The sequence below is a fragment of the Chrysochloris asiatica genome, unplaced genomic scaffold (genome assembly GCF_000296735.1).
Source record: "Chrysochloris asiatica unplaced genomic scaffold, ChrAsi1.0 scaffold00016, whole genome shotgun sequence".
Lineage (NCBI taxonomy): Eukaryota > Metazoa > Chordata > Mammalia > Afrosoricida > Chrysochloridae > Chrysochloris > Chrysochloris asiatica.
In genome coordinates this window covers 9,925,113-9,937,293 of record NW_006408534.1, presented here as the reverse complement: position 1 = coordinate 9,937,293, position 12,181 = coordinate 9,925,113, and the positions used below count along the sequence as shown (strand labels likewise).

General features: G+C 36.6%; 1 protein-coding gene across 1 annotated transcript in view; it reads left to right on the top strand.

Moving 5' to 3' along the window:
• Nucleotides 1–293: 293 nt before the first annotated feature.
• SPDYA (speedy/RINGO cell cycle regulator family member A) overlaps nucleotides 294–12,181 on the top strand; it is a 41,195-nt gene continuing 29,307 nt past the window's right edge. Inside the window, exons 1-3 of the mRNA XM_006835170.1 lie at nucleotides 294–522; nucleotides 3,332–3,390; nucleotides 6,229–6,314. Coding sequence (XP_006835233.1) covers nucleotides 294–522; nucleotides 3,332–3,390; nucleotides 6,229–6,314 — 374 coding nt within the window. The remainder of the gene's footprint in view (nucleotides 523–3,331; nucleotides 3,391–6,228; nucleotides 6,315–12,181) is intronic.

Sequence of the window (12,181 nt, the reverse complement as noted above, 5' to 3'; positions counted from 1 at the left end):
TTGTAATTTAGTTCTGAGTTTCCTAATAGCCACAGAAAAATGATATACAGAATCTGTTACATAATTATTAGTTATTTAGAAAGAGATAGTATATCAACTACCCTAAGGAAACATAGTTTTTCCTAGCACTAAATTCTAAAGGTAATTTCTCATATGAGTCACTGTAACATTTTATAGCAAATTCAGTAACATTGTATATGACTGCATCTTGTAGTGTCATTTTATGTATAAATAAATAAGCATATGACAAATAATTATATGTTTTATCTTGACAGGAATCTTGGAAAACCAAAATGAGGCACAATCAGATGTGTTGTGAGACACCCCCGACTGTCACTGTTCATGTAAAATCAGAGTTAAATAGACCACAACCTAAAAAACCCATTAATATGAAACGTTCTATTTTTAAAGATGGTTGGCAAGCATCTGAAAAAAATGCACATAATAATAAATCTAAACGTCCCAAAGGACCTTGTCTAGTTATACAACGTCAGGAAATGACTGCCTTCTTTAAATTATTTGGTAGGTTTGAAATATTGTGTAATGCTGGTAATTGTAAAGTACTTAATGTAAAGATCTATTTTAACATGTTCATTATCAAATTTCCCATCTTTGACCATACTAGTTTTTATTTTATCTTTTTTTAAATGTTGAGCTTTGTTTATCTGTTTGCTTTTGCATTTAAAAATTTAGATTAGCGTCTAAGATTACTTAGATCCAGATATCAAATGTAAATTTGGGGCACTTCAGGTTCATAGCATGAGTTTTGTGTAGTCTAAACTACTAGATAGAGTCTTGGTGTAACAATGTAGGATAAACATTAGACTGCCAACGCAAGGTTAGTGGTTCAAACACACCAGATGTTCCTTGGAAACTCTATACAGGGTCACTCTGAGTCAGAACTGACTCAACAGTACTTAACAACAAAGTCTTTTAGGTAAGCCAACTAGCTCAGTGTTTTGGGGGCTAAAGGGTTTCCTAAGATGGTCAGTGTTAAATATGACAAACAGGAAGGTTGGTCACCCTAGAAGTTTCAGTCTTATACCTTAGGAATATTGTTTAAATATTAACTGTCCGTTATCATGTGCTCATATAATAGAATTGGGTTTGAATTCGTTCAAGTAATGAGATAGTGCTACTTTTTGTAAATAAGTAGCCAAAAAGAAACTTGTTTATTAGTACTCTGACTGGCCAGGAAAGAGAAGGGATTTGTTGTTGTTGTTGTTGTTTGCTGTTGTTAATGTTGTTTATGTAAGGTAATAAAGTAGGCAATGAAAGTGTAGAATTGATTAGAATAGGAGTAGGCCTGATGGATTTTGGCAAATATTTGTGGGAATGAATTCAGTCAAGTAAAAAGCACAGTTTGGTAGGATCCTTGTAACAGGTTTCCTTGTTTATAGAGGAAGGCCATATGCTACTTCTAAGAGGAGTGAGTTGGGGAGTCTTGACTATTGAAAGAACAGAAATCTTTATATATATATATAAGAGAACACTTTCGCTTTTTAAAAAAGCAAAGTAAGATGAAATTGGAATAAAAAAATATAAGGAAGGGATATAAAAATGTTCCAATCAGCATGTGTTATTGTTAAGTGTTATTGAGTTGGTTCCAACTCATAGCGACCCTGTATGGGGTTTCCAAGGAGCATCTGGTGAGCTTGAACCACCCACCTTGTGGCTCAAACCGACCCTGTGATCTGGTGCTTTATCCCACGGCGCCACATTAGGACTCCAGTCAGGATGCAGAATGTTGTTAATATGCTTCCCTCTCATCACTAAGGACTGAACAAAATTATTACTCATAAGTCTTTTTAATACTCTTAAGTGATCATATGAAATGTAATACCTATCTCAACCCTTTTAAAAGAAGTACTGGTGTGGCTCTGTAGGATAAGCACTGGACTGCTAACCACAAGGTTGGTGATTCAAGCCTACCAGTCATCCTGGGAAACCCTATACAGAGTCACTATGAGTCAAAATGACTTGATGACACTTAACAACAGCAACAAAGATTTACACCCTTGGAAACCCTATTTAGCAGGGGAGGGGAACCTTTTTTCTACCAAAATTTAAAACATCATTCATGGGCCATGTAAAATTATCAACTTAAAAATTAGCCTAATATATTTGTCTGGACGTTTAATTAACTGATTGCTATGAGTCAGAACTGATTGGATGGCACATCAGTAACAGCAGTGTGATGCTGGCACTGCAGTTGCCTTGGCAGGGCCAGACCAAATGATTGGTTCCCTACGATAGAGTCCTGGGGTGGTGCTGTGGGTTAGTGAGCCAGACTGCACAGCCGTTTGAACTGTAAGGTCAGCAGTTCAAGCTCACCAGCTCCTCTTTGGAAACCCTATACAGGGTTGCTATGGATCAGAATCAACTCGACGGCACTTACAACAACACCCACAACCCCTGCTCTATAGGGTGGCTCTGAGTCAGAACCGACTCAACGGCACACAGCCACCAACACCACCCTTTTAGGTCACTTAATAGATGGGAATGGAATTAGCCTGACAAATTATTCTCAATTGGAGCTTTCTGGGGTATAAACATGAATATTAAGAAATTATATATTGTTTCTTAACTTAAAATGAAGGGAGTAGAAGATATGGGAAAGCAAATTTCCCAGGTTGTAGTTCTAACCACAACCAATATATTTGAGCCCTTGAATTGCAATAAATGTTTTGACTTACTTTTTTGATGTTACTGTTTTTCTAAGAGTAGTTTTGGTCTTTTAGTCAGATAGGCAGTTTTCCAAAATTAAATGTCAATTAGAAATTATTAATGAATTGTGAACCTTTTTACATATATATTCTTGTATATTTGAATAATAAGTAAGTGGAAGAGATAAATAGGAGATGAGAAGACGAATCCAAAATTAAAAATACCCTGGAACATGAAAGGAATTGAAAAAGTAAAACATTTAGAAAACAGGGTATTTATTAAGTTATTATTTCCTCAGAAACTAGAGTTATCCTTTATTAGATTCCATTTCTACTTGTTAAAAGATTGATTTAGGAAAGGAATGAAGAGTTAGTCTCATAATAACTCTAAGATGCATTTCTCCAAGAGGTACTGGGTTTCAATAAATCAAACATTTCTACTGCCTCTCCAATCTGTGTATACATTATGGCAAATTAGATGGGAAGATGAAGACTATGGTGATGCCTTTTTGTATAGTGCTTGTAACTATGAACACCAGAGATAACACTGGTGTATTCATTTGTTTTTTGATTTCTAAGCATCATTTATAATCTTATTCAGAAGTTAATATTTCAAAAAGATACTGTGCTTTTAAAAGAGAAGTCATAACTGTCTTTTGTTGCAGATGATGATTTAATTCAAGATTTCTTGTGGATGGACTGCTGCTGTAAAATTGCAGACAAGGTGAATTTGGTCAGAATAAAACTGTTAGCATTATATTACTGGGCCATTAGAACTTTAAGAATTTTTCATTTTTATTTAAGGTTAGGAAAAGAACTAGCCTACGTTGCTCCTTCAAACTAGAATCCTTACACAGTACCTTTTTAAATTAGCATATGCCATTCTATACTGGAGGAATTGTAGAATATTGTTGATTCCATTTAAGAGACGTTAGTCCTACTGTGGCTTTATAGGACTGGACTGTTCAAACTCACAGCCTGCTCCTTGAAAACCCGACTCAGGTTTTCTGTGAGTCGGAATCAACTCTATGACATGTAACAAGACATTCATTTGTTTAATTGAAAGCAGGAATCAGTATAGATTTAATGTCTTTTTGTTAGAATTATCTGTAATATAAATGTTTAATGTTTTATAAGTAATTCAGATAAAACAAAATTCCAGTAATCTTGTAAACTAGTTTAACATGTTCTTTATTTAGGGATCAGTGTTTCATAAAAGAAAATTATACTAACATTACACAGTAGCAACAAAGCTGAACATTCAAGATTGTAGCTTTGTAAATGACATTTTAGACCATGCAGTCATATCAGGGACTGAGTAGGACAAATAATCTCCATGTGCTTATCATCCAGTGCTTAGCTCGGTCATCAGTTATGGCCATGTGTTTCTTCTAAGACCTTTTCTCTAAACTAGACTTTTTATTTTTTTTCATGAGATCTTTAGTCACCATAATGTTTGAGCCCTAGCAGTTTTTGTTAATGTTTTATTGTGAATTTATGATAGTTTACATGAGAGAACTTTAGTTTTACATTCATTCCATCGTATATCATTTCATTGCCATGGTTCCAATCCTCTCCATGCGTCATCCTCTCTATCTCTATTTCAGGCATCTCTGCTTCTCTGGGTAGGGTCCCACTCTCGGCTCTTCTCCTTTGATGGTTCTAGAGACCTCTGCTCCTAGACTGGAGAATTAATCACTCCCTTCCTTGCTACAAAACGTCTGCCTTTGCATTCCATCCCTCATAATCAGTCCTGATAATAATTATTCACTACAGTATCACAAGTGACCCATCTGTATTTCATTTCATCAGCTCCACCTAGACAGATTGGATAGTACTTACTGGAGATTCTGCTTTCCTCCATGCCCCCTAGCTCTAGGTTCCCTCTTGAAAGCTTGTAAGCCAGGCACTTCTTGCCTTTGTAGTCCACCCCCACCCCCACCCCATTTAGGTATCCAATGTTCAACAGGACTATTTTGAAGCAAATTCTAGATATCACAACATTTTAGCAACAAATATTTCCTAGTATATCTCTAAAGGAGTCCTGGTGTGGTGCTGTAGAATAAGCACTGGACCAAAAGGTTGGGTTGAATCACAGGGTCGGCAGTTCAAACTTCAGCAGCTCCTCTGAAACCCTATACAAGATTGCTGTGAGTTGAAACTAACTCAACAGCACTTAGTAGCAACAACATATCTCTAAAAGATAGGGGCTCTTTTATAAACAATCACAATATCACTTGAACTTTTAAAAAAATTAACAGTAATGCCTTAATATCCAATACCCACTTTGTGTGGAATTTTAAAGGTTTTTTGTTTTGTTTTGTTTTGTTTTAATGTTTTTCGTTTAAGTGCAGTAAAAATTTGGACAGCAGGAGCAGTGTTTGAAAAGTAACTAACCAGGAGTATTAAGAGTATCTTAATACTGTTTGGTGTGACGCTGTAGAATAAGCACTGGACTGCAAGTTTGGATTGAACCACAAAACTGGTGGTTCAGATCCACTCAATGCTCCTCAAAAACCCTATACAGGGTCACTATGAGTTGATGTTGACTTGATGGCACTTAATAACAACAAACACTATTTGGAGTCTTTTACTGGAAGGGAGCCCTGGTGGCACTGATGAATAAGCACTGGACTGTTAATCACAAAATTGTAAGTTCAAACCTACCAGCCACTCCTTGGGAGAAAGATGAGGCTTTGTGTTCCCATTAAGATTTACAGTCTCGGAAACCCTCTGTAGGGCTGCTCTGAGTCAGAATTGACTTGATGGCAGTGAGTAGTGGATACCAGGAATTACTTTGAAAATTTGGAGTAATCTTTATGGCTAAGCCTGTAAAGATGAGATAAGTAGGCATTTTAGATAAGGCATCTAATAGATCAAGATTATAACTTGTTTTTAATTTAAATACTCAGAACATGACATAATACCCTAATATCAGACTAGACATCATCTTTCTAATAATGCTTTTAAAACACTTTCCCAATGAAAAATACAGCCATGTTTTTCTAATTGCTGGTTAGAGATCATTTTTTAAAGTGAGTATGAATGTCTGTAACTAACTCAAAAGGTTTAGACAGAAATCTGTATGTGTGTATATACAAGTGGGTTTCAAAAAATTCCATTACCTTTTCATTTATCCACAAACTTTTTGAGGCCTTCTCATATATATACATCTATCTATACATGTATACATCATAGATTCAAGCAAATAGGGCAAAATATTAGCAACCGATGACTCTAGGTGAAGGATGTAGATAACTTGTTTGACTATGTCAACTTTGTAAGTTTGTAAAAATGAGTTTTTAAGTTTTAAAATATTGGCAGTAATGAAATTCTAGTTATAACTTTAATTAAGATAAATGATCAAGAACGAATTCTTATTGTTCACACTGATTACAGGAAATCAAAATAATATATACTCAAATTGATAATTCTGTAATAAGGATAAATGATTCAATAATACTTTTATTTATTATCAGAACGTTTTTAAAGTTAAATATTTTCATAGTTTTACTTATTAAAACAAAATATTGATAATAATTTTTAACTTTTTCCCCTATAGTATCTTTTGGCTATGACCTTTGTTTATTTCAAGAGGGCTAAATTTACTATAAATGAGCACACCAGGATAAATTTCTTTATTGCTCTGTAAGTATACCTTTTACCAAGTGATTTTTGTGGTAGTTATTTATAATATATACTTTATTTAATCTTTGAATTCTTCTTCCTGTTTAAAAGCTTTACGTTTTTTATTTTCATGGAGTATTTTCTGTGTCCTTTTCACTGACCTTATCATGCTGTATACTAAAGATTTATTGTTCAGTATTTCACTGAGTTTGTATTGTACCTGTTAACATTTTTTTCAAAATTTCCCTTGTAAATTTTCCCAGAATCATCTCTTTAGGACTTAAATATTGTTTTAAAGCTAGAGTATTTTCTGAAATTTCTAGTTAGTGTATAGTTAAAGTCATCAACATTGTACTTTTACACGTAGAAAATGCTCTCGACATACTGTTTGTAGATTCATGTGTATAACATAAAGAGTTATTACCTTTTGACAACATTAGTATTCACTATTTTACTGAATACATGAGTGCACCAAAGGAACATAATTTATTTTCCATTTCTTCTGTTGACTTTATATTAGTTTCTATTAGCTTTGTGATCTGGTAAATGGTCTTAATGACATTGTTTTCTAATCAGTAGGTCAGAATTTTATGAAAATCAGTGTTATTTAAAAATAATATTTTTCCATTTCCATCCTGTATCTAGATACAATGATATAATTGGTAATGTTTGATTATAATTTTAAGTACATAATTATTGTTCTGAAATGCTGTCCAATCAGTTCTGGGTTCCGACTCACAGCGATCTTGTATAGGGTTTCCAAGGCTGTACATTGTTGTAGGAACAGAAAGCCTTATCTTTCTCCACAAGTACTTAATTGGGGAGCAAGATATAAAATATCTAGTTTTGAATATCACAATAGCTGTCAGTCCTCAAGAATAATTTTTACTGACGTGTATTAAATTTAGAATCAAAGAGATATTAAGTAGGACTAAAGAAACCAGTCTATCCATATATTTAGAGGACACATTTCCCAGGAAATAGGGAAAAATAAACTGAATATACCTATTCCTCACTTACTGATATTATTAGGTTCTAAATACCGGGTTATTAGATAAAAATCGACATTATACAAAAATGGAAGATGACCAACATCAGATCACAAATCAAGAATGACATATATCATTACATAACTGCCCAAACAATGACAATCAAGGACCAGCCAAACTGACACATAACCTTGACCATCACAGTCAGCAAGTGTTAGTTGGTTTTGTGTGTGTGTGTGAAAAAGAAGTTTATTGGGTGTTGGGGGTTCAGATGAAGTCCATGAAGATGTCATCCTCCATGACACTGGCCTGCAGGACTGGTTGGGGGACCCGGACCTGGGGAACCCTGCTTAGCACATCTGACCTGGCAGGGGACCCTGACCCAGGGCCAGGACTGGGTGGGTGGTGTGTGCAGAATGGAGGCCCCAGTTGGGGCTGTCCCAGGTCTTGGTGTGGAGGGAGCAGCAAAGCTAGAGCCTCTGGAGGCTGGAGGTGGTACAGAGAAGCCTGTGGTGGGGGGTACCCTGTTCTGGGTTGGTGTAGAGTTCAGGAAGGAGGAGGCTCTGAAGCTGGGGATTGGCTTTGGGATTCTGGGTCCGAAGGATTGGGTCAGGTAGGGGTAGACCCCTTGGGGGCCTGGGGTTGGGGCTGCCCTGCCCACCCCAGAGGCCCCCACAGCCCTCTGAGGTTGGAGCTGCAGGGGAGCAGAGCTGGAGCAGATTCTGTGCAGGCCTCGCCTCACCTGCTCCTCCAGAATTGAGCTCAGTCATGGATGTGCCTGTTGTCCCCTTCCCCTCCCCCTCCCTCCATTTCCCCACCCCCGGCCCTCATTGCTGCTGCTCCAGCTTCTGCTGCTGGACCTGCTTGTGGTTGGTGATGAACTGCCAGATGCAATTGACAAAGCCGCTCTGGTTCTAGGGAATGAGGCCCATGAATATCTTTTTGGACAAGTACAGGAGCATCAGCACATGCACCTCACACATTCCTTGCACTTCAGCATTTGTTACTCACAGACACGCATCATTAATGCACATAATAAGTAGTCAAATAATAAATTTTTTACTGCTATAAATGTGAAATGTCAGATAATGAGATAGTCAATAACAGGAGTAGGTATAACAGTCTGCAAATATAAAATAAAATTTTGTGATTGCTAAATTGGGAAGATATAATGGTAATTGGTCCACCAGTCATCTGCCAGTTTGTTGTACTGCGGTGGCTTGCTTGTTGCTATGATTCCAACAGCTGTTGTTGTTGTTAGGTGCCATTGAGTCAATTCCAATGCATATCAACCCTATGCACAACAGTATAAAACACTGTGTGATCCTGTGCCATCCACACAATTGTTATGCTTGAGACCATTGCTGCTGCCACTGTGCCAGTCCATCTCGTTGGAGGTCTTCCTCTTTTATGCTGAACCTCCGCCTTACCAAGCATGATGTCTTTTCCAGGGACTGGGCCCTCCTGATAATATGTCTAAAGAATGAGAGACAAAGTCTTTTCATCCTGGCTTCCAAGGAGCATTCTGGCTGTACTTCCTCCAATACAGATTGGTTTGTTCTTTTGTCAGTCCATGATACAATATTTTTCTCCAGCACCATAACTCAAATGCATCAGTTCTTCTATAGTCTTTCTTATTCATTGTCCAACTTTTGCATGCATATGAGGCTATTAAAAATACCATGACTTGGGTCAGGTGAAACTTAGACCTCAAACTGACATCTTTGTTCATGAAAACTTTAAAGAGGTCTTGTGCAGCAGATTTGCCTAAGGCAATATATTGTTTCCTTTCTTGACTATTACTTCCATGAATGTTGATAGTGGATGCAGTTGTGAGGATTTTTATTTTCTTTACATTTGGGCGCACCCATACTGAAGGCTGTGGTCTTTGATCTTCATCAGTAAGTATTTTAAGTCCTTTTCACTTTCAGCAAGCAAAATAATTAATGAGTCTTCCTCAAATCTTGCTGCCACATTCTTCATATAATCCAGATTTTTAAAAATTATTTATAGTTTAAATAAGTATGCTGAAAGGATACAACCCTGATACATACCTTTCCTGATTTAAACCATTCTGTTCTAATGACCACCTCTTGATCTATGTACAGGTTCCTCATGAGCACAATTAAGTGTTCTGGAATCCCCATTCTTTGCAATGTTACCTATAGTTTGTCATGAACCACACAGTCTAAAGTCTGCATAATTGGGAAAGCACAGGTAAACACTTTTTTGGTACTTTTCTGCTTTCAGCCAAGCCAAGATCTATCTGATATCAGCAATGATAATCCCTCATTCTATGTCTTTGTCTGAATCTGGCCTGAACCTCTGGCCATTTCCTGTCAATATACTGTTGCAGCCTTTTTTTTTTTTTTAAGAGCTTTTATTGTGGCTTGAGTGATAGTTTACATGGCAGTTACATGGCATAACATTGTTTTTGCACTCAACCAATCATTTTTTGTTTCATTGCAATTACAATCCTCTCCATGCACCATCGGTTAACAGTTGTATTTGCCTCTATTCTCTTTTTTTTTTTAATGTACACAAAAACATTCAAGAACATATAATCATTTAAGCAACCAAAGGGCATATTTTGCAAGTCAACCTCCTGCCCGCCAGCACATAGCCTTTCTCTTTTCACAAGTCTAGAGTCCTCTGATGTCGATGCTTCTCTGGTTAGGATCATACTCTTCCCTCTTGATGGTCTTGGGTCCTGTGTTCCTGGAATGTAAGATTACTCGATCCTTTTTGTTACACATCTTTTACCTTTACAGTTGTGACAATTGCAATTAGTCAAGGTAAAAATTACTATTGAATCAAAAGAATCCTATCTTCGTCTCCTTTCACCATACCCATCTAGACAAGATGAAAACTATTCAGTGGGGATTCTACCTTCCTCGCACACGCTGAAACTAAACTCTCTTTTGAAAACTTGTAAGCCAGCCACTTTGTGCCTTTATGCTCCCCCTCCCTCCATTTTAGGTAACCAGTATCTAAATTTCCCAGCCCTATCAACCTGTGTACAGAGGGAATGGGTCTGGTCCTTGAAGTGAGACTCCTTCCTTCTTGGTATTTTGAGCAATTACATCCATAAGCAAAGGTCAGTACATCAAATTGTAGCATTTTACACTTGCTTCCTGTATCAAATTTCTTTATTTTCCTCCAGTTCTAATCATCAAGCCATCCAAGCTAGGTCAAATGAGTACTATCTGCAAGCTTGAGCATTCTTGTGCTCCCCCCCATGTCATATCTGCTGGATGCTTCACTCTCAGCTCTAGCCCCCAGTAGTTAGGTCAGTGTCCATGAGCTCAAGAGTTCCCAAGTCTCCCCCAAACTTCAGATCAACCAGCCTTTCCTCTTCTCTCATCTCCAGGTCAACAAGAGTCTGTGGAACATGGTTGAACTCAGCCCATGTCTTCATTACTGCCTTTCCCCCATTTCCATTCACAAGTAGACCAACGCAGTCACCAGCAGGCTTCTGTGTTCCCTTTGAGTTTCAGTCTTGGAAGGGGGTTTGCCCTGGAGGGACTTGATAACTTGCCTTAATGGCTCCCATGCGAACAACTTGCTTTTTCTTGTAATCGCCAGTTTGTTGCAGCCATTTTTGAAATATCTCCAGCAATATTTTACTTGCAGGAAGCTTTGCTACTGGTATTTTAAATACCAGCAGAGTCACCTGCTAAACCATGGTGGGCAGGTTTCAGTGGAGCTACCAGACTATGACAGACTATGAATATAAGGAGAGGCAGACTACTGAATATCTAGCCACTGAAAACCTTAAGAATAGCATTGTCAGATAGAGTCCTAAAATATGAGCCCCTGAGGTTGGAAGACACTCAAAATACAACTGGGAAAGAGCTGCCTCCTCAAAATAGAGTTGATCATGACAAGCTTTAGATAATTGTTGAGGAATGTTGAACAATAATCCAAGAAGCTGAATGATACGAAGAACAACATGCTCATCAGTTTTACATTCAACAAACCATACACTTTGCTTCACTACATGGTTACAATATGGAATGACATTCTTTAATCTTGGTAATATTCTTTGCTTTGAAATCTACTTTGGCAGGTTTCAATACAGTCACATTAGCTCTTTGTTTTTTTTCTGACTAGTGTTAGCATTTGATTTTTCATCTTTTTCCTTTTAACCTATATGTGTCAAGCCCACCAGTGTCTGTGTGATAGAAAAATGAGTATTTCTATTCCCACAAAAGATTTAAAGCTTCAGAAACCATGTACTATGAGTTCACTATGAGTCAAACCTGACTCCATGGCACTTAACTATATATACATATATATATAGTCTTTACCTATTTTTATAAGCAGCGTATAGTTGGGTCTTGCTTTTTTTTTTTATCTAGTCTGACAAACTGTCTTTTCATTGTGTTTAGACCATTTAATGTGATTATTGACACGGTTAGGTTTAAGGGTATCATCTTTATATTTTTTTTTCTGTTTGTCCCATCTGTTCTTTGTTTTCTTTTTCTTCTTTGTCTAGCTTTAGGATTATTTATTATGATTCCATTTGTTAAAACTTTAACAAATAGATTCATAATAAATAATTCAAAATTCCATTTTAATAAATGAAATCTTTACTTATTAAATACACATTCCTCTAAATTTCTTTGTTGATCTATGAGCTATTTGTTTTGTAATATTAGTGTTTACTATGGGACTTAGAGTATACATTTTTAACATCCCAGTCTATCTTCAAATGATGTTGTACCAATTCCTGAATATTAAGAATCTTACAATAAATATTTCTGTGTCTTCCCTCCAAGCCTTTGTGCTATTGTTTAAATAATTATATATTTTTAAAATAATTTTATTCAGTTTTTGATGAAACTTTACACAGCAAGATAGATTTCTATTTGACAATTTCCACACATTGTTTAGTGA